Source organism: Vicia villosa, linkage group LG7, assembly GCF_029867415.1.
Source record: "Vicia villosa cultivar HV-30 ecotype Madison, WI linkage group LG7, Vvil1.0, whole genome shotgun sequence".
Taxonomy (NCBI): domain Eukaryota; kingdom Viridiplantae; phylum Streptophyta; class Magnoliopsida; order Fabales; family Fabaceae; genus Vicia; species Vicia villosa.
In genome coordinates this window covers 92339179-92366885 of record NC_081186.1, presented here as the reverse complement: position 1 = coordinate 92366885, position 27707 = coordinate 92339179, and the positions used below count along the sequence as shown (strand labels likewise).

General features: G+C 33.0%; 4 protein-coding genes across 5 annotated transcripts; 3 read left to right on the top strand and 1 right to left on the bottom strand.

Moving 5' to 3' along the window:
• The first annotated feature begins 635 nt into the window (after positions 1-635).
• Positions 636-5678, top strand: LOC131615845 (mitogen-activated protein kinase 10-like). 2 transcript variants are annotated; one of them, XM_058887011.1, is made up of 11 exons: positions 636-1058; positions 2394-2802; positions 2912-3039; positions 3158-3217; positions 3398-3547; positions 3638-3793; positions 4102-4298; positions 4387-4488; positions 4685-4812; positions 4899-4988; positions 5183-5678. In XM_058887011.1, exons 1-11 carry the CDS (start codon positions 1044-1046, stop codon positions 5245-5247), a joined length of 1500 nt encoding a protein of 499 aa, XP_058742994.1. In that variant the 5' UTR covers positions 636-1043; the 3' UTR covers positions 5248-5678. The 2 variants fall into 2 exon arrangements, with proteins under 2 accessions (XP_058742994.1, XP_058742995.1); XM_058887012.1 differs by lacking the exon at positions 636-1058 and adding an exon at positions 1535-1691.
• Positions 5679-13012: 7334 nt separating this feature from the next.
• Positions 13013-13765, top strand: LOC131617837 (transcription factor PAR1). Its single transcript, XM_058889090.1, has one exon. It carries the CDS (start codon positions 13133-13135, stop codon positions 13553-13555), a length of 423 nt encoding a protein of 140 aa, XP_058745073.1. The 5' UTR covers positions 13013-13132; the 3' UTR covers positions 13556-13765.
• A 7108-nt stretch (positions 13766-20873) lies between these two features.
• Positions 20874-22685, top strand: LOC131615844 (peroxisomal and mitochondrial division factor 2-like). Its single transcript, XM_058887010.1, has 2 exons — positions 20874-21031; positions 21376-22685. Exon 2 carries the CDS (start codon positions 21384-21386, stop codon positions 22314-22316), a length of 933 nt encoding a protein of 310 aa, XP_058742993.1. The 5' UTR covers positions 20874-21031; positions 21376-21383; the 3' UTR covers positions 22317-22685.
• A 2015-nt stretch (positions 22686-24700) lies between these two features.
• On the bottom strand, positions 24701-26802 carry LOC131615843 (uncharacterized). Its single transcript, XM_058887009.1, has 4 exons — positions 26598-26802; positions 25630-26393; positions 25283-25375; positions 24701-24990 (listed from the first exon to the last, which is right to left on the bottom strand). The coding sequence occupies exons 1-3, from the start codon at positions 26701-26703 to the stop codon at positions 25289-25291; spliced, it is 957 nt and encodes a 318-aa protein (XP_058742992.1). The 5' UTR covers positions 26704-26802; the 3' UTR covers positions 24701-24990; positions 25283-25288.
• Positions 26803-27707: the final 905 nt, after the last annotated feature.

Genomic DNA, 27707 nt, shown 5'->3' with positions numbered 1-27707 from the left:
CTTGTACACCCATTTTTTATGCTAGTGTGAACCCATAGATGAAGGCTCCATACTAAGCCTACTTGTTGGTGATGTAGAAATAAAAGTATAGGGGTACCTCTACTACAAACACTGTCTCTAATGGCGTCTTTTATTAGATCGTTGTAAGAGTTTAACGTTGTAATAATAGTCATTATGGTCCATTATACTATAAAATAGAGGCATTCTACATAATCTTGTGTTTTCAGAAGAAATTTTCGTGCACTATTTATATAAGTGTGTCAGACACAACTTGTACCTTATATACTATTGCTAAATATCTCTAAAATTTAAATTCATTTTATCAAGAGGAGAATTATCAAAGTTATTCTTTAAAGAATAATCTTCTAATAATTCACCAATTGGTCACAAGAAAATAATGTGATTTTGTGACTCTCTCCTAGTCGTTCAGTTAATAGAAAAAGAAGTCATTCATACAAGTCAAACATTAAAAAAGTAAACGTTTACGATTAATTAAAGATGCAAAATCTTTTTATACAATGGGTGAATATCAATTAAATTAAAAAACATTTTTTTAATAAAACATATAACTTACCCTTTCACAAAATAAAATAACACAAATTTTATATATTATTTCCAAATACCAACTTCGAAAAATAAAAAATAAAAAGAGAATCAATATCAGTATCTAGCAAACTGATTCCTGAAAAACCTCTCAAATTTTTCTTCAGAATTCAGCACCAGTTTCAGTATTCGTCTGCCTCATAATCTGCAACATTAACAAAACGCGCTTCTTGAAAAAAGCTCGTTTGGTACTCTGAGAAGGAATATGAGTGACCCTTCATCACAAGGTTGCAGCTTTATCCCTTCTAGATCGTGGGCTGTGACTAATTCTGCAGTTTGGTGCGGTTGGTGTTGGAATTCTAACAAGGGTGCATTTAGGGTTTGCTTTGGATCATATCTTCCTTGAAGGGGCAATTTGTTTTTGTTGTGAAATTTGCTGAATTTTCTTGACTTGATAGGACTTTTGTTGAGATTTTGTTGGTGTAGGTGTTGTTAAAGAAATGCTGAAAGGAAAGGTTGATTCTTTGTTCCTTTTGTTTTTATTAATTTCAGTTCCAAACCCTATTTAATTTACTCTAATTGCTTGATAAAACTCGCTCCTTTTTATGAATTTATGAAGTTAGTTAGGTACCCTTTTGTGAGAAAGTTGATTTTAACTAAATGGGTGATAGGAAAAATGTTTTTTTTTTGTTTTTTTGTTGGTGGTTGCTTGCTTATGAAATTTTCAATTCTATTTGTTTTTGTCACATGGTGTGATTTTGTGTTCCACGTTTTTGTCACTTTTCAAAGATGATGACAGCATAATTGACATGATCTTGTTTTTTTCAGCATACTTTTAGGGGTCTTGGATATTCATTTGATGAATTTTGCACGCTTCTTCTTTTGACTTGTTAGGTGGCATTTATTTTGTTAGGGTTGTTTATCTTCATCTCAATCTACCCTTGCACTTTATTTTTCTTTCTACGTCTTATGTGATGTACTTTGCAAGCATTAGTTTGGTGGATCCTACATGGTTGACTATTTAAAAAATGTTTTGTGAGTTGATGAATTTGAAGGAACTGTGAATTTCAGAAGGTAGAAACAAGGTTTTGGTCTTGAAATGAAGATTGGTTTTTCTTAAGAAATTTGTTTGATGACCTTTTGAAATGGTAAAACTTCCTTTCATTTAGATGGTAACAATGTCTCTTATGATTATCTAATACTGTTCTAGTGTTAGCTCCATAGTGTAAATTCCATCAAACATGTATGCTTCGGGTTTTGTCATTTTCCTGACTGACTGGGAGCGGGACCCACTCAAGTGGCTAAACATCTAAGGGTGCGTCGGGTGGCCAGCTGCCCTCCTCTTGTTTTGTGTAGGCGGTTCTGTCTACCTCCTTCCAGCTCGCTCTCTCCGAAGATCTGTTTGCATCTGAGTAGTCATGATAGATTGGACCGATGGATTGGCTGGCTTGTGTTTCTTTTTCTTGGTGTTTGATTGTTTTTGCTTTTCGGCCCGAGAGTTAGCTAGGCTTTTTGCTCTTGCACACTTCCGGGGCTTTATGTTTCCTTTTGTTTTTGTTGTATCTCTTGATTTTTTCTCTTATTAATATATGGTTCCCACTATAATAAATGTATGTTTGTATCATGTCTGTCAAGTTTATTGCCTTATTGGCGAGTTCTGAGATATCTGCAATATAAATTAATGTTCCTTTCTACTATAGAAAAAAAGTTGTTTATTGTTTTAAGTTCTGTATGTTGTGAGAAATTGCTATCCATTTAATATTTTAGCTTGATTTTATTACGATACGACAATCAAATTTAGGCTTGCTTGATTTTACTTTGTGAAAATGATTTTTATTTCTTTACTATAGAAATCAATGGAGATGGATTTCTTTTCGGAATATGGTGATGCCAATCGGTATAAAATTCAAGAAGTAATTGGCAAAGGTAGTTATGGTGTTGTTTGTTCAGCCGTTGACACTCATACGGGTGAAAAGGTTGCAATAAAAAAGGTTCATGGTATCTTTGAGCATATATCTGATGCTGCACGTATTCTCCGTGAGATAAAGCTTCTCAGACTTCTTCGACATCCCGATATTGTTGAAATTAAGCACATCATGTTGCCTCCTTCAAGTAGGGACTTCAAAGATATTTATGTTGTTTTTGAGCTCTTGGAGTCTGATCTGCATCAAGTCATTAGAGCCAATGCCGACTTAACAAAAGAGCACTATCAATTTTTTCTTTACCAATTACTTCGAGCTTTGAAGTATATTCACACCGGTATTTATTAGATATCTAATTGCCACTCATTCACAATTATTTTATTTTGTTTACCATCTCGAGTTTTCTTGCATTGATGTCAACGTCGTTCGTCTAATACTTATTACAGCAAATGTGTATCATCGAGACTTGAAGCCGAAGAATATACTGGCCAACGCAAACTGTAAACTTAAAATCTGTGATTTTGGGTTAGCTAGAGTCGCTTTCAGTGACACTCCAACAACTGTATTTTGGACGGTATTCTATTCATATAATATCATACTATCTTTTTCTCGAGTTGTGTGTGTGAGTCATAGCAAAAGCCTTCGTAATCTAGGGGCTAATGTTTTCTTGCTTATCGAATATGCTTTTATAGGATTATGTTGCTACAAGGTGGTATCGAGCACCGGAGCTCTGTGGATCATTTTACTCAAAGGTACGACTTTTTCAATATTCTTTCAAAATGCGTAGAAATTGCATATCGATCCACAATACATGTTCTGTCATCTTCTTTCCCATCGATATGCGTGACATGAGTTGATGATTGAAACACTCCTAATATTTATTTCTGTTGAATTTCTTTGCTGATGAGCTAACAATAAGTTTTTTATTGTAGTATACTCCGGCAATTGATATTTGGAGTATCGGATGCATCTTTGCCGAAGTATTAATAGGAAAACCACTTTTTCCTGGAAAAAGTGTTGTCCATCAGTTGGATCTAATCACGGATTTGCTTGGGACCCCCTCACTCGATGCTATATCTCGGGTAATTTCTTTTTCCTTTATAGTGGGAATGTTAACGGTATTGCTTATGCTTTTTCTTGTGTTAATCTTTGAATTGTAATATTATATTCAGGTACGCAATGATAAAGCAAGGAGATACCTAACTAGTATGAGGAAAAAACAGCCTGTACCATTTGCACAAAAATTTCCCAATGCAGACCCTTTATCACTACGGCTACTCGAAAGGCTGCTCGCCTTTGATCCAAAAGACCGGCCTACTGCTGAAGAGGTTTGTTATTTGCGCTCTTTCGTGAAGTATAGTATTAAACCGTTATTTTAGTCATATAACTAAATGCTCAATGTTGTCAAATAGCGGCTATAGCGTAGCGCAATTTTAACAAACCACTATTGTTTCACACTACGCAATTTAGTACAATGTGTTGTCAAATATTGTCTGTCGCAGCGCTGTAGCACCACAACATAGCAAAATTTGAACAAACAGTAATTTATGCGATTTGCGAGTGGCAACACTGTATATTGATATACATTATATGGTAGCGCCTTGTTCGAGAATTTTATGTGATTTGGTGATGTCAGGCATTAGCACATCCTTACTTTGAGGGACTGGCAAAAATTGAAAGAGAACCATCCTGCCAGCCCATTACACAAATGGAGTTTGAATTTGAAAAGAGAAGAGTAACAAAGGGAGAAATTCGAGATTTAATTTTCCATGAAATTCTGGAGTACCATCCTCATCTAAATGGAACAGAGAAGTCTAATTTTCTTTATCCAAGGTTTTTGTTTGTTTTTTCTGACAATCTTTTATTCGTATGCTCTACCGTCTTACTCTCTCCTTACTTTCATTGATCATATTCTTTACAGTGCTTTTAATCAATTCAAAAATCAGTTCACTCATCTCGAGGAAACTGGTGGTAAAAGTGATCCAGTTGTGCCTCTTGAAAGAAAGCATGCATCACTTCCCAGGTGAACTATTAATGCAGTGAATTTCATTGGATTTCACTTGTCATTTGCTACTCTCTCAATGTCCCGACATGGCCTGCCTGATATGAAATTAACCTAACAAAATATGGTTGCATTTGTTTCCATGCATGTTACATCTCTTCAATTCACAAGAGTCATAATTAGATTATATTTTAAGAATCTTTTGAGTTATTGACAGGTCAACGACTGTACATTCAAATGATCAGTCAAATATTGCTTCCAGCAAAAACCGGCAAATAACCGAGGAATATAATACTAGTTATATGGAATCCGGCAACATTCGGGGACTGAAAATAATTCCACTTGGTATGTGTTCATAATCTTCATTATATTTTGTTTGATTTTTGTGCATTATCAATAATTAGTAGTACTTATAACACCTCTCTTTTTAGAAACACCCGGTAAAGTTGTTAGACCACTTGTTCGGTACGGGCATGAGAGCATTGTCAATGATTCATATGATTCCAGGATGTCAATGAGAGGTTCTTTTCTTCCCTCTCAATCTATTCCCCTTATTTAGTGTCTGACACCATACACGACACCAATGCATGCATGTGATTACATTCAATTAATGGACACTTATGATTGAATGTGTGTTTAGTGTCTGACACCATACACGACGACACCAATGCATGCATGTATTACATTTAATTAATTGTTAGATGTGTCTTTACAGGCAAAGCATATCCAGCAATGTTGAATCAAAACCGAAATAGCATCCGATTTAACCATAAATATTGATACCAATACAAAACAAAGAAAGATGGAACAAGATGATTAAACAGCCACTGACATGGACACAAACTTGATGCTCAGATTTAAAGGATGGACCTGTTCATGACAAGGATGTTCTAGAAGGTTTTCATGTGAATAGTTTGGCCAAATAAAGAAGTTCCCATGCAGGAAAGAAAACAAAGGCTCTTTGTAATGGAGAAGGTGTAGTCTCTGTCTCTCTCGTGGTAGTTTGTGTAAAAACTGACATGGATTAGTGCTTCCCCTTAGTGAGCCAGCTTTTTCTTTTCACATACTGTAGAACTTTGTAACTTTGGTTACAGCTATCAATAAATTGTAATTCCAAGTTCAATCAACAACCAAGGTGTGACAGTCGGTCACATCTGGATTGTCCGATCAAGATTGGCCGGTTCATATTTCAATGTTGTGATTTGATTTAATTGTTTTTCAAATATAAAATATAATCTGAAATTTGATCCGATGATTCAGACGTGGTTGGCTGCATGGAGTCACAACATTCACATCTCGATTGTTTGATCAAGATTGACTAGTTCATATTTCAATCTCATGATTTGGTTTTTTTTCTTCTTTCAATTATAAAATACAATTTGAAATTTGATTCGATGATCTTAGATGTGTTTGACCGCATGTAATCACAAGATTCACAACCCAGACTCGGTCTCTCTCGCTTTTGTCATTGAGGTGATTAATCACTTTTGGCCTCATAAGAACTGCACATTACTTCTTTTAATACACACTTCACATTTTAATGGAACTAAATTCATCACTATGGAAATCATAATGCAAAGAGAAACTAGTCCTACCATGTTATAAGATAGGATATTATGCTTTGTATACCCAACCTGACCTAGTAGTGGAGCTCACATAATAATACAAAAGGTACATTTCTTAAAATCCCACATGATGCTAGCCTAGCTCTCTAAACATGTATTGTTTTCTAGAAAATATTAATGTTAAAACATATTCGAATTTAATTTTCGGGTTTTTAGTATTTTAGATATGATATTCAAGTCTTCAAATAGTAATTTATATAGAACTAGAATACAAACAGACGATAAGTTGCATCGTTACTCTTTTTTAGATGGCAAAAGAATTCAAATTTAACTGAAATTTATTTAACGATTTTGGTAAACCTTAGTTAATGTTGAAATTTGAGGGACATTTGAGATTGGGATATAATGCATTAGAATAAGGTTGTTTGTTGATATTTTTGGCATTTACTGCAAATGCAAGCACCATAGCTGCAAACTACAGACAGGAGGGGCTCACAGCTTAAAGACTTTGGTCAGTTCATGTGCTGATCATTAAGTTTAAAACAGTTGGAGAAAAAAAAATACTCTTTCTTTCATATCTATCTACACAGACAAATATGAATATTCTTCACCTGCTACTTCCATACTCTTTTGTTTTCAAACTTTTTTTATTTCATTACATACAATTACAAATACCCCCTTTTCTTATAGTGTGACATGACAACTTAATCAATCATAATCACTTCTAATTCAATGTTGGGTTGTCATCAATTACTTTGTGATTAAGCAAGTTATATGTATTATTAATCATGCCTTTAAAAAGTGTTTAAAAAGTGTTACTAGTTTTGTTTTTTTTATGTATTCTCTTATTAGCCCTACCATGTGAGATTTTCATATTTTTTGTATGATATCTTCATAGGTGGAAACAAAAGAAAGGAAATGTAGGGATATACTATATACTTTATATTAGAATATATTTGTTGAATTTTTTTACAATTCGATATCCGATCTTACTACTGACTAATTTGCAAGATCAATTTTACTCTCACATGAGAGTGTCTGACCGAAGTCATATTAATATTGACTGACCTAACATAATTTAAATTTAAAATTTTGAAAGGAACACGTTCTGAGATGTCGATGTCAAAGTCGATAGATCAAGTTTCGAGGGATGATGAAATTTAGTACAAGATGAAAATGGTGGTACGGAATACAAGAAAATGAATGGTGATTAATAAAATGAAAATGTGAGAGTGCATGTAGTGTGTGAATGTGACAAAAAGAAAGGGATAGGAGTGGGACTGAGCACATGGAGTCCCATATGCCCAACACAAGAAAATCTCTGTATACAATCCCAATGACCCAATAAGCCGATTGGTTTCCTTCTTGGAAACAACACCACCTCCCATCTCTGGTTATCCACCACATCTTACAAGGGCCACCATCACTAAATGCTGTGACCTCCAACATCTAGTGGAGTACTTACAAGCACAACCTCGTCGCGGTTGTGGTCGAGAAAATTCAAACTACATTTTTTCCATCCTTGTTATCATTTTTACATGTATTAAGATGTGTAATCATTATTATATGAAAAAAAATTATAAGAAATTTTTCAAAAATTTATTTCTCATCTAACAATATGAAAAAAATAAATTTAAAAAATCAATAAAAAAAGGAAATAACTAATAGTTAAAAATATATTAACATTAATAATTAATTATAAAGAAATTTATAATAAATGCATATAATAATGATTACAAATTTGTTTAATCATAGGTTGTTTAATAGATTGTTTAAAATGCATTAGTTTGTAGTTATATTCAAAATACGTAAACAAATGTATACAAATTTGTTGGTGTTTAAGACTGTCTGCAAATTATTATTGGCACACATTTTTACCGAGATAAATCTCCGAATTTTTTTGGATTATGTTTTTCTATTTTATGGAGATGCATCTTTGAAATTTACTTGTTGCTGAGTTTCATATTATTTTCTGTTTCATATTATAGGAACAATGGATGTTAATCAGGACAGGTTGAGGCATTGTCGTGTATCCCAACATGCGTTCGTTTGTAGGAGAGGGCAACGAGCTCAAGGCCACGAGTTAGAGCTAGTTCATTTGACGTGGAAGCGTCAACTTCACGTGGTCGCGTGTCTCAGGCTTCACAAGGTCGGGTGTCTCAGGCCTCGACCTCCCGAGGGTACGTGTCTCTTACTGACCCTCCAACTTATGAAGCCCTTGTTGCTACTGATCCCGTTCCTGGTAGTTTTTTAGGAGGCTAATATGACACCTCATTTCTTCCTTTCTGTGATGAACATGCTATTAGGCATGTGTGGGAATGAGAGGTATATTTATTTACTTTTACGTTATATTTGTTTCATACAAATGAGTTGCGACTGATGTTGGTATATTTATTTTTATAAGAGCGTGAAATGGTAAAATCTGTAAACCATGCTAAGAAGATTTTGAACCTAGAATAGAATTCAGACACATGATTTCAAGATTATGTTCGTTACTCTGGGCTTGTAGGTCTATGCTCCATTGGATACATTACCATGACTTTTCTGGAGAGATGACACAAGAAGACATCATTTTTCCATATTCTTCATGGTGAGATGTCCATCACCCTTGATGTTGTCTCATGTCTTTTACATCTTCCGATTAGGGGAAGGTTACTAAACTATTCTCGGATCGGCAAACCCGGGGCACTTGAATTGATGGTAAACTTATTGGGAGCAGACGCGGGTGAGGCCCAACAGGAGCTTGATGCCACGAGAGGTGTTCATGTCAGATTTTCATACCTGGATTGCTTGTATAAATCTAACTTGGTTGCGCCAGTGGAGTATATATGGACGACAGATTGACAGTTAAAATCGTCACTAATTGATTCGACGTGAGATACAAAAGATTGTTCAATGTACATAATAATTTAGATAAAGATAAATTCTGTTTCAATACGGTATTTCAATATGGACATGTATATTCAAATGAATGAAGGCGATTAAACCTCTAAATTGCGTCAATTTTATTGAAGCTTTGTTGGTCCAAAAGAAGTTAATAAGTAAATTAAAGATTTGGATCTTCTCCGGCTTATTTTCTCCTGCTGCCTATTTTGCTGTGATCTAATGGTGGAAAAAATGAGATAAAAATTCTGCATTTTAAAATAGACAAAATTAAATGTTTAGATTAAATCCAATAGTTAAAAATGGAGCAGAAGTAATTTCCGTAAATTAATGATACTCTTACTTGATATGAGAGCAACATTTGCTAATTTTCACATGTTTTATAATTATTCCAATATTCTCATCCATGAGAAGCTCATAACAAGCTAGAAAAAAAAAATCTTTTTATAATATTTCTAGAATTTGTTCGCCTGAGTGTAAGTATTGTTTTATAATATATTTATTTTTAATTTTGTGCTCTTTTTCACACAAAAATAAACGCATCTAACCAAATAAATTATAGATGAAATTCAAAGTAAAATCTTCAAATTGTTAAACTAGTAGTAAGAAAATGTTACTATAACTATTGTATATCTAATAAACTTTTTTTACTTTTGTAAAATCTTATTAACATATTTTATTTCAACAATTTGTACTCCAATGAGACGATTGTCATTCAACCAATGGATGCCTATTTTAACTATCCACCTTACGAAAAATACTTGCATGGATACGAACCTAAATCCATATTTTTAGGCACAACCAATGAAAAGAGAGAGAATATAAATTTCTTTAAATTTTAATTTCGTTTTTAATTGGCATCATGGGGATGGTTGAGATAAGAGAGGAGAGAAACAATTTTATTTTTTAATTAATAAAAAAATGTGATTGGTTGTGTGTAAGTACATGTGTTATGGCTGTGTCAATCTAAGTATTTTCCCATCTTTTAACTCCTCTAATAAAATAAATTGCATATATAGCATTAGTCCACATAGACTAATGATGCTTGTTTTTTCACTTTTAATTATGTGAGTAATATATAATTATAAACACCAATTTAAAACGAAACCGCAACTTCCCTATTTATAAAACCAACTTGTCCTAATTTAGTTATGCAAAGTGTAATTGATTTCCTTAATTTCCCAACTTGTTAATTTGTTATGGGTAGAAATTGACATGATCGTAGCATTTTTACATGAATACTTTAGCCTAAAAAGGTTAGGGAGGGTTTTGTGGGGCTCAAGGTGGGGTCATTAGAAAGTAAACACGTGGCAATCATGCCAAGGATAGTGATGCATATCATTTCAATAGACATGGCAATGAAACGGGTAGAAATAAATTTGGTATCTCAACTTTGATTTTTAATTAGATAGAAAATTAAAACTTAAATCCATTTAATATTCGATATTTTCACTTTGCTACGTCAATTTTTTCATAAAAACATTTAAAAAGAATTTAAATTATAATATAAATAATAAAATAAAATAATCTAAAACACTTTTGTTGATATATTTTAAATATTTTAAATTACAAAAACTTTATTAGGAAGATTCTAAAGTTCCATATTAGTTGGAGATAGAATATTGAAACAGTTTACATAGAGTGACAGTCCTCACATTACCCACCTGTTTTGTAAGGATGAATTATGTCAAATTCTAATATAATATCAGAGCCTATCAATCGGATCATGTGCCGTGTTTCACATTGGTTGGAAATACCAATCGATTTTGTAAGGATGAATTATGTCAAACTCTAAAAAATTTAATAAATTATATAATAAAATAAATAAGACATATTCATATTTTGTAATCAAAGAAAATCCAAACTCGAACCCAAACTCAATTAAAATAAATTTTCTTCCTGAAATTCGAGACATGTTCAAATAGATACCTGCGAGTACGGATTATGTTTTTTTTTCATATAAATCAATGTCAAATATCATTTGAGTGCAACTACAAAAATTAATATTTTAAAATGAAAATAATAATAACAACAAAATTATTCCCGAAAAAAGTCATAATATATATCTTATTAAGAGAAATTAAATTTTCTCTACGTACAATTATAAATTATTTTTTTAATCAGAAAGATATACAATAGACGATAAAATTTTTCTTAAATGAATTTTATTTAGTTATGTATATAGGACTAAGTTCGAACTTAGAATTTTTTGACATATTCCTTCGTATTTATAAAAGATAAATGACTTTTTAAATTGTTTCATATAAATAGCACCGAATATACTCCTATAGAAAAACTTTTACCACATTTAAGTGTTGATATATATATATATATATATATATATATATATATATATATATATATATATATATATATATATATATATATATATATATATATATATATATATATATATATAAGTAAATTAGCATGTATTTATATAAAGTTTAATTGGAAATATAAGAAAGAGAAGAAGAGAGTGGAGGAGCACATGGGTGGGTGTTAGGTTCAAGGAATTCATGTGAGCACATGTGCTTTCTCCCTTTTGTTTTGTGGTTTGTGGGACCATTTTTATGCCTTCCTATCTCAACTCCACAGCTCACAAATTAATCACTAGTAGTACTAACGGGGTTATATTTTTCAGTCACACTTTATTTTATAATATGCTTTTACTTTTTTATTTTTACCTATTCATATCCACCATTCTACATGCGTTTTTTTGCCCTAATCTATGACCTTTCTTTATTTCATTCAATCTTGTTATTCTTACTTGCTAAGGATCCTTACCAACCTAATGACAATGCATATTTATGGAGTTTTAATATGATGCATGCGTTTAGTATGTGTTTGAATCATCATAAATATCTCATTTGAATCCGAATTTAACACAATCAAACAATTTGACAAATTTATGTATGAGTGAAAATAATTAAAAATGTAGAGTGGAAGCCACCATAGCAAAATTGTATTGAAAAACTACACCAATTCAAAAGTTTTACACAATTGTTTTATTATTTTCACATTTTATTGTTATTATCATTCAACTGTTTGACGTGAAACCAAAAGTCATTAAAGATAAAAACATATTTGATGTGAATCTTTAATAACTCACATTTAAATTCTAGTATTTAATATATGAATGGATGACTTTTAATACACACTTATTAAATATTTTAAACATAGTTTAAGTGATTCAATAATGAGCTCGTCTATTTTGTTTTGTTTTTTTTTAAAATAATTTTTATAATGTAATACAATTTTGTATTAAAAAATTTAAAACATTTTTTTATAAAAACTTCAAATAAAAATTTGATTTGAATAACTATTTTTAAAATATTATTTAAAATATTTTATCATTTTATTAAAACTTTTTTCAGATATAAAAAATTTAAAAAATATTATTTCAAATTATTTTTTATAAAAATTATTTTTGAGTTACAACTATGTTTTGATCTTCAATAATAATGTAGGTTTATATTATTAGAGATTAAAACTAATCTTTTAATTTATGACAAATAAATATAAAAAACTTGTAATATTTTTAAAAAAAAATCTATAATAATACTCTAATATTATCTAATTCAATCCCTCAAAAATCTATACGAGAACTTGTTTTTATCTAATTCAATCCCTCCAAAATCAATTTGTAATATACTATATTAAAAAAAAACAATCCACCATTTATAATTGCAATGTGAAACACTTAATATAAAGTAACAACTTTTTGACAGCATCTAAAATAGCTGTTTTCAACAAACCAAAGACCTAGCTACCTCTACTACTAATTTTCTAACCATGTGCTTGAATTGCATTATAAATTTATAATTATTATCACAAATAAAAAAACTAGAAACCAAAGGTGAAAATGAAAAGTGAATAAATTAAATACCCTCTCCTCTTTGTTGTGGAGCATGTGAAAGTACACAATAGCCCATAAATTTTATGATACTATCACACATTACACATAACTCCAATTAATCCAAAAAAAACTTGGGTGTTTCTTCTTTGTTTTCTTATGTGTCCAAAATCAGTGGGTCCTGCTTCGTTGGCATTGACATTTCTAGACCTCAACAATAATTTAACATCTTCCTCTTCTCCCTCCCCTTTAACTTCTCTCATTCATTCATTCATAATTATTATTATTACTACTACAACACCCTCTCTCTTTTTCTCACATATAAAAACTCATATTACATTTATTTATTTATACATACTCCATGGAAGAGGAAACCATGGAAACTACAATACCGGCATTTCTCACTCAAAACATGAACTCCTCTTCTAGTTCTTGTACTAGTGCTACAACTACAACTACAACTACTACCACTTCTCAGGAAGTTCAAAAGTCTCTGCATGTTTTACGGCGAAGCCGAAGACGGTGCATGGAGGGTGGTAAGGAAGTTTCTGTTGAGGAGAAAGATGAAGATGAAGATGAAGGAAGTGATGATAGGGAAGAGATAGAGAGAAAGATTAATGCATTGCAGAGGATTGTACCTAACGGTGAGTCTTACGGTGTGGACAAGCTTTTTGATGAAACTGCTGGATATATTGTTGCTTTACAGTATCAAGTCAAAGCTTTGAAGGCTCTTACTGGTTTCTTTCAAAAGATGGAGAAAGACAAGACTAAACTTGGTGGTTAATTCATTCTTAGGATTCCTCAACAATGAATCTATCACATGAAAATGGAGTTTCTTAGGTTAGAGAAGGTTCTTAATTTTGGTTTTTTTCTTCTTTCTTTTCTTTAATAGAGCCATTAGTTTATTTAGATTTTTTATTGGGTTTTTTTCTTTTATTAATGCTGTACTTTTGGTTCATTGGGATCAAGACTCAAAATATTTCTCATTCTCTTAGATTTTTTTAAATTTATTTTTTGATTTATTTATTTTTCATGTTTTAATATCAATATGTTTTTAGAAAATTTATCTTCTTATTGGTAAAAAATTTGACTATATAATATAGTGAGTGGGTAAATAACATGATGTTGCAAGATTTGGGAAATTTTTTAGGAATCAAATTTGAGATCTTTGGAGTGAAGTTAGAATGGATGAAAGTTTATGATGTGTTGTTGGTGATGTATGTGGGCTTTGGTGGAGTTTTTTTTTTCATTTTGGTATATGGTGGGCCATGCAATTGGATCCAAAAATCTGAATTGAGATCAGACACATTTTCAAAAGTAACATGGCACATACATTGCTCACACATGTTTTCATTGGTCACTTTCTCTTTATTTTTGTTGATGTTGTTGTTGTGAAAACTTTATTGTGGGGGGTGATTTTGGAATATGATTGTTTGACTTTTTGGCTGTTAGCTAATACTACTACCACTCTAACTTAAACTTGTGATGCTACTACAGACTAAGAAAAATGAGTGTGGCTATTCTTACACTGAAAATCCTATACCGTATTCTACACCATCTCAAATACACATATGTGCATGTGTTTATGTATCTTGAAAAAGTGAAAAAAATTATTAAATACATTAAAAAAATCAAAACCGTATCAATGTACGGTGTATGTGTCATTTTGGATGTATCAATATCATTTCTCAAATATATATACATATATAGGGTTAAATGATATTGTATTTAGTTACAATCAAATATAGATTCATATGCGATTACAGAGCAATTATAGTTATGTATTTTTTATTTGTATGAATTAAGGTTTTAGTGTTACAAATCATATTTGTAATACTTCTATTTAAATTACAAACATATTCTTAAATTCTCCAATCCATTTTTCAGAGCAAATACTTAGACCTAACGTACATTTGGGTCAAACACAAAGAGGAAACTTTGTGTTGGTCTAACGTACATTTGGGTCAAACACAAAGAGGAAACTTTGTGTTCACCGACTTTTTATTTAAAAGTTATTTCAGTTCTTCTAGTTTTTCACCCACTTCTTTGTCTACGAGTCATACTCAATATATAGCAAATATAAAGAACTATAATAGTTAATAAAAATTGTATTTAAGATAACTCAATCTTACAAAATTGGTTCGGTTTATAAACATCGGTTTATAAACATATTACTCTCATTTATAAACATACTCTTACCAATGTATTACTCTTATATACGGTCTCATATAAGTGTTGTTGAATGTAATGTGTGCAATTCAAAATTTGGTAATACTTAAAGTTACAAATAATGAAGAATCCAAAACTTGAGAAAAGAGCATTTAAACAGTATTCAATTCTCTGCTGACACAAAAACATACTAAGGATGATGAATATAGCACATAGACAAGCTATTCTGCTACAAACAAGCTACACTTAATTCATAATCCGAGGAGAACCAAGTCAAAACTGTAAAAAAGCAAAAGAGATAGTACTAAAAGACTTAAATAAAATCAAATCTAATGAAAGAGATAAGAGTAAAGTTAGAGCACAAAATTGATGACAGAACACTGCTAGTAGGTCTGAGACAGTAATGTATTAGTACAACAGTTACTATTATGGAGAATTGAAGAAAAGTTTTATAGGCAATACAACACCCTGGCAATCTAATTTCAGCTTACTTTGCGGAAAAACAAATCCATAACAGCTTGCAAAAGTTTTTCTACTAGCTGGAATAGTGGCAGTAGGAAGTGTTACACAGTTTCCATTAATTTTGGACAATCATAGTTTCTTTGTATAAAGAAATCTCACTAGTCAGAATTCATAGATACAATTAATAGACATTAGTGTTAAGCATTGCTATAAGACAGAAAGCAGCTTTAGTGTTAGGACAATTAGGTTTGTGTGAAGAAAAATAATAGACAGTGAGTAGAGAAGTTGGGAGTAATTAAATAACATTGAGAAAAAATTACATGAGATTTTTATGTGTGGCACTAAATTGTTTTTTAATAAACATGTATTTCCCCTTTTTAGTTAGTATTTGGTTAGTTTCTACTGGGTAGTTACTTAGCTTGGGTAACTTAGATTTGTTCTGGATTATTGTGATTATCAATTTTTAATTCTTTGTTTGAAGGTAATTTTTAATATTAAAATATGTTTGGTTATTTAATTTTAGAATAAGTTTTTGTCAATTTTATTCTAAGAGGAAAATTGTGTCATTCTCATGTAGGAGTGTTCAAAATCAAACCGAACTAATAGAAAACTGCAAATTCGAACTAAATCAAATCGAAACTGTAAAAAATCGCATTTGGTTCGGATGTGTTTGGGTCATTTTTTAACAAACCGCACAGTTCGGTTCGGTTTGCGGTTTGTATTTACAAACCGAACCAAACAACATTATGCTACAACCCTTAACTTCACTTAACTTATATCCAATCCAAACTAAAACCTATTAAGCCTTAGCCTTTCAATTACAAATGATTTTCTCTTCCTCACAATTAAGATTTTAGTTTAAGTCTTCTCAAATCTCTCATAGCGGTATTGCGTCTTCTTCTCATGTTGTTTTCCAAGTACATATCACCTCTTCTTTTCTAGTCTTTCATCTTTTAAGTTCTTTCTTTTTCATCTTATTATTTTTATTCTATCGTTCTTTTTTCCAATTACTTTTTTAATGTTCCTCTTCTTATCTAATTTCTCCTCTCTTGTGCTCTTTCTTTTTCATCTTCTCTAATCTTTCATCTCCTCTTTTTTCTTTCTATTTCATTATAATGTTTTTGATATTGTTTTATGCTACTATTTTATGTTTTTTATTTTCCTTTTATCTAATCTTATTTCTGTATATTAAACGGAAAGTTGTTATCCAAATATGATGGATTTGGTTGTTATTTGATAACGCATAAATGACTAAATACAAGGTTATGTTGTCATCTATATGTGTATGTATGAATAAATATTTTTTTGTAAAAAACCGAACCAACCAAAGAAATCCAAACCGCATTGGTTTGGTTTGGTTTGGTTTTATTTCTAAAAGCCAATCGAATCAAACCAAACCGCACACTTTTTTCTCTTGCGGTTCGGATGGTTTTTTACGTAAAAACCGCCCAAACAGCACCGCGAACACCCCTATTCTCATGTATCCAAATTCATTCTCTTTCACACATTACTCCTTATTCTCTCAATGACTTGTGCCATTGAGAGTTAACCTTGCTGATTATCATCCTCTCCATCACACCGGAAGCACAAGTTCGTTGTAACTACCAAATCCCCGCCAACAAACGACTCAGGGGTGCTGTCATAAACGCTACTGACGTATGACTAAAGCAATAAAAGGCGCACAGTGCCAATGCCCATATTAAGACAACAAATTATAAATTGGTAATTAAAGGTTCACCCCCTCTAAGTAGCTATTAGTGGTGAGTCCATATGACATAAAGATTGAAAGGAACACGAAAATGGTAGCAGGTGGTAGTATTATACTATGAGTAGAGGAGTATATTACTGACATATGGATGTGCATGATAGACGCATAATGATGAAATTCACCCGCAACAAGCATTCTTACTATTAACATCGAAATAGCCAACTTTATTTCCTGTCATTTATTTTTCCAGATCACAACAAAACACAAAAACCCATTTTCTTACTTAGAATAATACATCACTTCTACTTTATATTTAAAATCCCTGGTCTATATGGATACGATAATTAAAAAACTTATTTTTGTTGCTAACGCAATAAAATGACACTGTTGTCGGGAACTAGTCATTTCTATCAAAAGTATTGGAAAATTATTGAGGCATATGTGACCAAGGAAGTTCAAAATTTCTTCATACAAGGTAAAATAAAAAGAAACTTAATATGAATTCCATATTTTTTATTTGTACAATATAAGGGGCAAATTTCTTCATACAAGGTAAAATAAAAAGATACTTAATATGAATGTCATATTTTTGATTTGTACAATATAAGGGGTAGATAGAATGACATACTATAAATCCACCGCTCTAGCAGACTTTTTATTCAAAATCATCACCAAGATTTTGGCGGATATGATGGCAATAATAGCTTCCAAATAATCTCTTTCAAATCACAAGGTAGACACATCAAGGGTTGTTTAATTATAACATCAGACGTAGTAAATGCAATTGATAAAAAATGTTCGCGGGGGGGGGGGGGGGGGGGGGGGGAGGGGGAGTGTGATTATGAATATGGGTATCAAAAAATAAAAAATGTTGGGGGGGGGGGGGGAGGGTGTGATTATGAATATGGATATCAAAAAAGCATTTCATGCCTTGGTTCCTTTTAAAAGTCCTATTAGCTTTTGACTTCAATGAATTTTTTGTTTGTGGTTGGATAAGGGAGATATTATATTTGATTAGGTTGTATATACTAATGAATTCTTTGTTTGAAGATAGGTCTTTTTGATCTCTTGGTTGAGGTATTTCCCTCTCATTTGCTGACACCCATCAGCTCCGAAATCTTTCTCTTTATTGTACCTTTGAAAAAATTGCTTGCTTTAGAGGCGCTTCCAATTATGGAGGCGATGTATTATCGTTTCCCCCTTGTGCCCTCCCACTTCTCCGTTGCTTGATTTCATCCATTTACTCCCAAACATGGCCTTAAGAACCTTCTTGGGGGATTGCTTCCTCTCCGGGAACTCTTCTTGGGTACTCTTCCCGTCTTTGGTCTATTTATACATCTGTCCTTTCTTAATCAGCCATTGATTGCATCTTCGAGCGGAATGCAATTGTTGGTGTTGTGACCGTGAATTTTATGGAAATGAAATTACTTGGATTTGTCTATAAGTACAGATTTTTTGACCAATTACTAGTTCTTTATCCATGCCTTTTTGAACTCCATGTTTGTGCACTCCTTCGGGATCCTCTCATGCGACGTGTGTAAGGAAGTATACAAATCGAACCTTGGATGAGGCATGCACTAGATTTTTTCCATTCACGCGAATATAACCCTTGTTTCATGCCCGACTGGATAAAGAATTTCCGCGTGCCCAGATGCCATTATCTACCAACAACTTCTCTTCATAATTAATATAGGATTGAGCCTTACTCAGTAAGTCTTTTAGATCGTGGGCCTCGTTTTGCCCTTATTTTTCCTAGAGAGCACAATTCGGCCTAAGGCCTTTCTTGAAGACCCATCCTTTAAGACTCTCATCCGAGCCTCCCAAAGTTATAACTACTTTAATAAAATGGTCAATATACGCGAGCGAGGCCTCATTCTTTCCCTATGTCACTCTGTTGAGGATGACCATGGTAGTCGATTGTCTTTTCTAAACGGTGAAATGGGTAGTGAAAGCTTCACATTGGTCAAGTAAGGAGTACATACTTTAGCCTGAGAAGGTCTCAAACTAGACTTGAGCGGACTCAAATAGGGTTAGTGCAAAGAGTTTGCATTTCACATCTCTGTTGGTATGGTAATAATCTAGTCGATTGTCCATGTGCTTAACATATTCGTCCGGATCTCAATTTCCATTGTAACTCTAGAGCTTATGAGTCTTCTCTAGAGATTTTGGGATCCTATCGTCTAATATGCAAACACATAAAGGGTTCTTCTTCGTCTGTGTCTCTCCTTAGCCGGCGGACCTCAGAGGAGTGTGACTACCCCTTATTCTTTCAAGATATAGGGAAGGAGTGTGATGTCTGTGTCGCTGACGACTTGAAAATCTTTAGACTTCTTCCGAATCCTTTCTCGACTCGACGTCTTTGTGCAAGGCTTCCTCCAACACAATGATGGTTTTTTGGAATGTCATTGTGCATGCTCTCTTTACTTCGAGTTAAACTTTCTTCGAAGGTTTGAGAATTTCATTATTAAACCATTTGGTACATACTATTGAACAACTCATTAGTTCCTAAGTGACAAAGATTAGCTCATGTCATACCACTAGCTTAAAAACTTTCATGCAATTTGACAATATGCATGTTGATCATTGGTTCCACTATATTATTGTTACCATGTTTAGAAATAATGTTTTCTTGGTCAGTCACAAGATCTAATAGATAAAGCCCAACATCGAGATAAAAGGTGATCATAGATAGGGGTGGCAAAAACAGATCCGACCTGTCGAGCATGCCCGTTTTGCCCTCAGTTTTTTGCGGAGCAGTCAAGATTTTAGACCCTAACCCTCTAATATGTCCGCCCCCATTTTTTTCGGGCTTCTGCAAGAACGGACATTAACATAAAAACTTATAATTTTTTAGCTTAAAAAGTGCAATGCCCGACCCCCCCCCCCCCCCCCCCCCCCCCCACATTCATTTTTTTGCAGGACGGAACAATATTTTAAGCCCGCATCCTCAACAAAGCCAACTCTGCCCATCTCATATTTTCACGAGCTTTTACGAAACGAACCTAAACGAGACGGATATGCCCGTTTACCACCTCTAATTTTAAAAAAAAAAATCCCACTTTTCCGTCATACAATGGAATTCTCTATTTTCTCTTTTTCTTTCATAATAATTAATTAACGACTTTTTAAATTATTTTTCATATTGGTGAAACATTTAATTTTTCTTTAAAAATATCCAATTGAAAAGTTTTCAAAACCGTAAATAAAAAGGGAATAATAATATCCATGCCCACCAACTCATACTGATTTCAAAACGGGTCCCGACATGTAAGACATGTCCGTTTTGTCCGTATTTTATCGTGGGACGGGCCAAATTTTTAGACTTTCACCCTTTAATGTGACTGTTTTGCCCCGTTTTTTATTGGATTTTGCGAGCATCGGAAATTAACATATTTGCTTTTTTAAGTTTAATAGGTGTAGTGCATGCGGGCTTAATCCGCTCCGCCTTTATATTTTTGCAGGGCTGACCAAAATTTTAGGCCCGCATACTTAATTATATCTGTTCCGCTCCGTTCCTTTTTTTTTTGAGACTTTTGTGAGACGGACCTAAATGAGAACATGCCCGTTTGTCATCTCTACTCATACCTCATAGGAAAACGACACCACTATTCGGGAACAAAAGCATTTCGAATCTGAACCGTTGCCCATTTCATTTCCGCTATTTAAAATTTCACTTTTTTTTCTTCTGAAAAAGCAAATATTAAAATGGTAGTAATTTCCACCAAACGAAAAAAAAATAAAAAATAAAAACCATAAAGTTAAAAACTTTTTCACTCTCACTCAAAACCCTAATCCTTCTCAATCTCATTTCTACGCCTTTCATAAACTAAGGTTCTCGTTACTCTATCACTTTCCCAGAAAAAAATCCACCGATTTTCCTGCGAATTTTCTTCTCCAATTTTCTCTGAACTTCGCTTTACGGTTTCTCTCGATCCATTCTACTTTCAATTTCTCTGTTTATTTACTGATTTTTGCATAGAAATTTGTTTATTCATACTTCAATAGTTTGTGTAATCGTTCATGAATCATTGATAAGTAGTTTAGAATTTGTTTATTTAGTTCGCAGTTAAAACTATGCACTAGATTTCCGATTTTGATTCGGATTTGTGGATTTTCGGTTGATTTACTGATTTTGATTTGTTGATAAATAGTTTAGAATTTGTTTATTTAGTTTCTAGTTTTTAATTTAGTTGATTTTGATTCAGATTTGTGGATTTTCTGTTGTTTTACGGATTTTGATTTTTGTGATTTTGATTTTTTTGCAGAATTAACTATGGCGGATGATGGTGTTTCGAACGGTGTTGAAGATCAGCACGAGGAGCAATCTGTGACGAAGATCTCTGTGTTGGAGCGTGAGCGAGATGAATTGGTGAGTGAGAACAATCAGAAGAAGGAGAAGATCAAGAAGTTGACGGTGGAGATTGAGGAATTGAGGAGCAAGGGTGAGGAGATGAGGGAGAAGATTGATGAGTTGCAGGCTGAAGCGGAGAAGTCGCAGGATGCTGCGAAGGCTACGGAGGCTATTGCGGCTAGGGCGGCGGAGCTTGAGACTCAAGTGGCGAGGCTGCAGCATGACATGGTTTCGGATTTAAGTGCTGGGGAGGAGTTGAAGAAGGAGTGCGATGAATTGAAGGGGGTTTTGAAAGAGAAGGAGTCTAGGGTTGAAGATTTGGTGAAGGAAGTGGAGGGGTTGAAGAAGGTGAAGGTGGAGAGTGAGGCGAGGTTGAGGGATTTGGAGAAGAGGATTGGTGTTCTTGAGATGAAGGAAATTGAGGAGAGGAATAAGAGGATTAGGGTTGAAGAGGAGTTGAGGGATACGATTGGTGAGAAGGATAGGGAAATTGAGGGTTTTAGAAGCAAGGTTGAGGAATTGGAGAAGGTTGCTGGTGAAAAGAAACACGAGTCAGTGGACTGGTCTGCAGAGAAACTGAGTTTGGAGAAGGCACTTAAAGCTTCTGAGGAGAAAGCAAAGGATTTAGAATCGAAAAATATTCGATTGCGCGAGGAAGCAGTGGAAACTGAGAAGATGATCAAAGTACTGAACGAAAAAGCTGTTGAGATAGTTGATCGAGATTTAAACGGGATTCAGCGTGAAAGGAATGAAGTTAAGTTGCAGTGGCCTATTGTAGCAGCGGGAGCGGGATCCACCGTGGCAGTTTTTGGGGCAGCAGCTTTGATCTATGTGTACTGCTCTAAACGGAGGTGATTTTTCTCTGATATAGGTAATCAGAGGAAGGGGAATTTGAATGGGATGTTGTAGAGGTTAGATTTACAAGTCTTTTACTCACAAATATGCTTCAATTTTGTTCGTCATAAAATAATGATGCTTCTATGGCTATTGTTTTTGAAGCCTGGTAATTTTGTTTGTGTCAAAGTTGGCATACTGGTTTGGTTGTAGTTGCTTGTTTTATGAGGATTAAAACCATTGTGTGTTGGAGCAATGCTCTGTTTAACTGCAATTACTAGGTTTTTGGTGTACTACTGATTGCAAGTCTATTATTATAGCTGTTGGAAGTTTGGATTTAATAAAGAGTACTTAGATAGAATGTAAAATTGAAATTGAAATGTTTTTGTTTGTTTTGTTGTTCAATTTCCTTATGCTATATTGGATGATGTGAAATTTGTCATATTATGTTGTCAAGTTGTTCAAATTCTCTGCAATTATTCAAGTTGTATGTGATTTATGTAATGTTTGTTTTGGCAATGATCTCTGCCATTTAGGTGCTGGTTAATGTCTGTGGGAGAATGTATCAAACACAGGTGATTTTGCTAGTTTAATTCTATGCTCTTTCCATTTTGCATACTTGAAGTTGATAGAAATTTCAAAATATGAACTTTTATAATTGTTTTGAAGGCGTGTTTATATGAATGGGCTCGAGCATAAGGTGTTTTTGCATATACCCATATATTTCTTTGTTATTTTTGAAGAATCTGCATTTAGTTCTGGTTGGTAGTGCTGCGGAGCAATTGTTTCACGCATGCTAGTTTTTATAGTCCGAACTAGTTAAAAACTTAGATAACACCCTCTTAATATTTCGATTTATTCCACACAACAGAGAGTATAAACTTTTCACCTGTAAGAATTGTTTTTAATTACTGAATTGGCTAGGAGGTGCCCACAAGTCTAGTTAGTTTAGCTTGGGTTTTAGGAAAAAAGTATGGGCGGGATTGGGATTGGGATTGGGATTGGTTGTGGACTGTGTCGGGTGTTGTCAATAAATTGGGAAAAAATCAGTTTATTCAAAAGTTTGCTCAAATCAAATTGCTGTTATAGGGTTGCCTATTTTACCACATTGGTTGGATCTATTTTCATTCACCAATACTTATTCTGCAATAAAAAATGGCATTTTTGGTTATATATAGTTACGTTTCATGGTATGTTTGTTGCTTCCCTGTTTGAAATTTTGGCAATTTTATATAATATTTTATCTTTTTTAACTAATCAAAATAACAACGATTGGATTTCAATGGACCTTGTGTCATCGAGATGTCTATTTTCAGATGAATATCATGTAATTGTATGGGGTAGTGAATTGGTTATGTGTCCAATTTTTGTAGATAGGTTCTTGCGGAGTTACAAAAGTTGATTAATAATAGGGGTGCTCAAAGTAGTCCGTTTAAAAATTTCAAAGTTAAAAAATGACTTTTTTTAAAAATAATATTTTTATGAAAAAAAATATTTTCTTAAAAAAATCTTGATTAAAAATATTGAATCTAAATTAATTATGAATATAGCCGGTTAATAACTAGTTTATAATTCAGTTATTATAACTGTATAACATTTGAATTATAGAAGTATAGATAGACTGATTATGAGATTTAACCGTTCATGAGAATCCTTTATAAGAGTCGTGAAAGTGTAATCAACTATCTTGTCACTCTAATTTTAAGAGTCGCGAAAGTGGAATACATCTTTTTCCACGTATTGTACATGGTAATTAGCACAAGAACATACAAAATTGAGCACAAATAATTTCTTTCCAATAACACAATACACATTTTGTAATGGTCCTAAAGTATGTGGTGCAGAGAGGGGTGCAGCCATAGTGAAAAGGAGAGCAAGGTGTAGATGATAAGTGGGCTCAGCCTATGGTTTTAAGACAAATGAGAGTGACAAATGCATTTGGAGAGAGATATTAGGGGACTAAGGCACTAGTTGTTGACTAGTTGGGAGCTAAAACTCCGTTTAAACCATTTTTTGTTAGAGGTTATCTTACACTTCTATAGCAGTAAAGATACTTGCTGTTACTATGCCACCAGTTGACATTGCAGAGCCAAAATTTCACAATCAAACTAACGTGAATCAGACAGTTGCTGCCGAATTTAAATTTCGGTTGTTTTGTAAAGTTCAGATATGAGCCATGCAATCTTTATTGGACGGCTGAGATCGAATCATCACAAAACTGCTATTCCAATTTGAATATATTTCGGTCTCTACAAGCTTTAAAAGTATAAAGAGAAAAGAACCATGTATGATTCGCTCACTCCTCCCTTTTATTTTTAGATCTCCATATTCAGTATAAAGTAAAGAGTAAACTGATTTTCCTCTCCATTTTGTAGCTTTTGAGCTATAAAAACACATATATAATGTGTGTCTGTTAAATAACTTTGGACTATTAACTCAAGTTTATGAAAGTTTACAATATGAAAACTTGAATGAAAACTTTAAATCTGATATGGGACAATCTCACCGCTCTGGAAGCAAATCAAACAATAAAGCCAACAAGAAAACATAAAATAACATGCCTCAGAATCAACGTATACATATAAAAACAAATACTCTGCTATAAAAGGGTGCCATCACACCATGTGACTTGCAGTGCCTCAATCAACCTTAGCGCAAGAACCAACATCCTCCTCTTTGAAGCTCTCAATCTCAACTATAATATTGAAAAGAAAAAAAAAACAAATTAACCATAACAATTCACAAGCATCTATTCAAAGTATATGTTAGTGAGTGTAACACGCTTAACAAATAAACAATATCGGTGTAGTCAGAACCGTCTTTGAGGATGTGCAAGATGTACTATAATACATAGTCTCAAATTTTTCACGGTTAAAATGTGGCTAAATAAAACCTTATAGTAGATTTGTCATAATTTAATCATGGGTAAATAAGATCTTTAGTTGTTTACTGCAACATATTAAAATTCTTAACTAAGGTTTACTCACATGGAATCATCTATCCCCATGCCTCAAAACTTCCAAGAGTCCACAGCAATTCTTCCAAGAGGAGGGTTGCCTTTGAGTCACTGAAAAAATGCTCTGTCACAAAAGAAAGAAGAAGGATCATTATATATACCTCAAAACTTTATAACAAACACTTAAAACACCAGCACATCACTAACATAAACATGTTGACATGGATAAAAATTATTAAAAATGAACTAATTAAACGTAATCACATGTATCAATGTCGTGTCGAATATCAGACGCGTTTTCAATCGGAAGTGTCGGTGCTACATAACATACTAATAATCTAAAGTGTCTATAAAAATTGTGATAAAAGTATGAATTACCCCTTGATTTTCAATGCCTCTAGATTCTTCAACCCTGTCTTGCTCATTGACACTATTGTTTTCAGAATCATGAACATTTGAAGATGGTTGAAGAGACTCCTTCGCGCTTTCATAAGCCGACGACTCTTCTTGTTCATTGACACTAGGAACATTTGAAGATGGTTGAAAAGACTCCTTAGCACTTTCATAAGCTGATGATGACTCTTGAACATCTAATTGCTCCTCATCTTCCTCATATGTAGATTTCACCAAAGGTTCCTCAACTCCCTTTGGAGAAATAACCTTTTCAACAACATCATCAGATTCCCTCGAAACCGAAACCACATCCAATGAAGGCAAAGTAGACAAAACATTCTCATCTTCACCAACCGTCACATCTCTAACCGTTTCAACCACTTCACTTTCCCTCAGTCCTTCATTTTCCTCCACCACATCATCATCTTCAACTTTCTCTTTCTTAAATTCCAACTTAACAGTTTCCGAGTCCTCAATATCCTCAACTCGATCAGCTTCTATTGCGTCACTCGATTCAAGAGACTCACCAACCCTTTCAGAAACATCTTCTTCCTCTTCCACCACCTTGCATGACTCAACATGTTCATCACTAACACACTTAGATTTTCCATCATAAACATCATCATCAAATACTTCAACCGCCACCTCTTTATCTTCACTCGACGATTCATCTTCAACTTTTCGCGTGTCATGCAAAACTCCATTAAAATTTCCCTCCATTTCGCTACGATTCTCAGACACAAAAGGACCTGCAGATGAAAATAGAGATATATACCATATATGTCAAAGATATATTATTTCCTTACCAAATTGTCATTGAAAGAAAAAAGAAAAAGAATGAGGGTATGAAAGGAAAATGAAAACTATTGAAAACATAGGATACCAAACAAAGGATATGCAACCAAACACAAAAAACAACAAAAAAGAGGGTGAGACAGGTAGATAGTTAACACCTTTTGTTTGAAGTTGAACAGTAGTTGAAGAATGTTGGTTGGGCAGATTCAAAGGTTTGGTTTTTTTCTTGGCTTGTTTTGTTTTTCTTCTTGAAATTGTAGGCATGGTTGATGAATGGTTGGTGCTTTTTTTTTTCTAAAGAGAATGGTGGATAAAAAATTAAGGAGAATGGTTATGTTGTGTTTTTGTGGTTGGTTTGGGTTCTCTAACCTTTTCAATGTTTTTGTTTATAGGGTACATAAACTATAAACAATACATAAAGTGCTTTAAATTTGAAAACCTTGTGGAGGGAAGTTCAGTGATGCGTTACAGATAGATAGATATATATATACATAAAGTAAAGTCTAAAGTATATAATTTGAATATGTAAATAGTACATACAATACTATATGTGTGCAATTTTTTATATATTTAATATTTTGTTCTTATTTTTTTCATATGTTATTTTATTTAGGCTAATAAAGAAATAGTAAGAGTATTATTTGAGTTTTGGCCCAAGCCTAGTTCTAACCCATTCTTCTTAATTGATGCAACAAAAAAAAAAAAAACCATCCTTTTTGTTATTATTTCTTTAAAATTTTATTTTGTCTCTAAATCTATGATGATTTGAAGGTTCTATGTTTTATAAATTTATGCTTTTTTCTTTGTTGACCATCTGCTTGTGATAATTTGTTTTAATAGTTTTGGTGAATTCTTGTATGATGCATGCAAATAAAAAGGAGTGAAGAGGAAAAGGAAAGATAACAAAAAAAATAAAATAAAAATCATTTTTTTTATATAAGGATGGGCCTAAGCCCAAAAGAACAAACTACAGAAAAGAAATTTTGATCTGATTGAAGAAAAATATCGGTCTAATGTGAATGTCTTTGAACCGACAATTTTGTCCAATTCAGTACAAAGATTGAAAGCGACACCATAAGTTAAAATTAAAAGTGTTAAAATGGATTAATCTATATAAATCAATTTGCAAAGTTCGATAAAACATAGGATTTCAACTTTAAAATTAAAGTCCAAATTTCATTAATTAAGTAAAGATAAATACTAACATGTTTCGAGGGAATTGCCAATTTGAAGGAAAAAAATATGCTCTGGAAATTGAAATTACGATT

Bases quoted from the DNA above. Each gene is read 5' to 3' on its own strand.
- LOC131615843 (XM_058887009.1), bottom strand. From the start codon at position 26,703: ATGCCTACAATTTCAAGAAGAAAAACAAAACAAGCCAAGAAAAAAACC. The intron at 26,394-26,597 runs GTGTTAACTATC...TTTCATCTGCAG, and splicing joins TGTTCAACTTCAAACAAAAG to GTCCTTTTGTGTCTGAGAAT. The intron at 25,376-25,629 runs GTAATTCATACT...CTTTTGTGACAG, and splicing joins GAGGCATTGAAAATCAAGGG to AGCATTTTTTCAGTGACTCA.
- LOC131615844 (XM_058887010.1), top strand. From the start codon at position 21,384: ATGGCGGATGATGGTGTTTCGAACGGTGTTGAAGATCAGCACGAGGAG.
- LOC131617837 (XM_058889090.1), top strand. From the start codon at position 13,133: ATGGAAGAGGAAACCATGGAAACTACAATACCGGCATTTCTCACTCAA.
- LOC131615845 (XM_058887011.1), top strand. The intron at 3,794-4,101 runs GTTTGTTATTTG...TGGTGATGTCAG, and splicing joins ACCGGCCTACTGCTGAAGAG to GCATTAGCACATCCTTACTT. The intron at 4,989-5,182 runs GTTCTTTTCTTC...GTGTCTTTACAG, and splicing joins TTCCAGGATGTCAATGAGAG to GCAAAGCATATCCAGCAATG.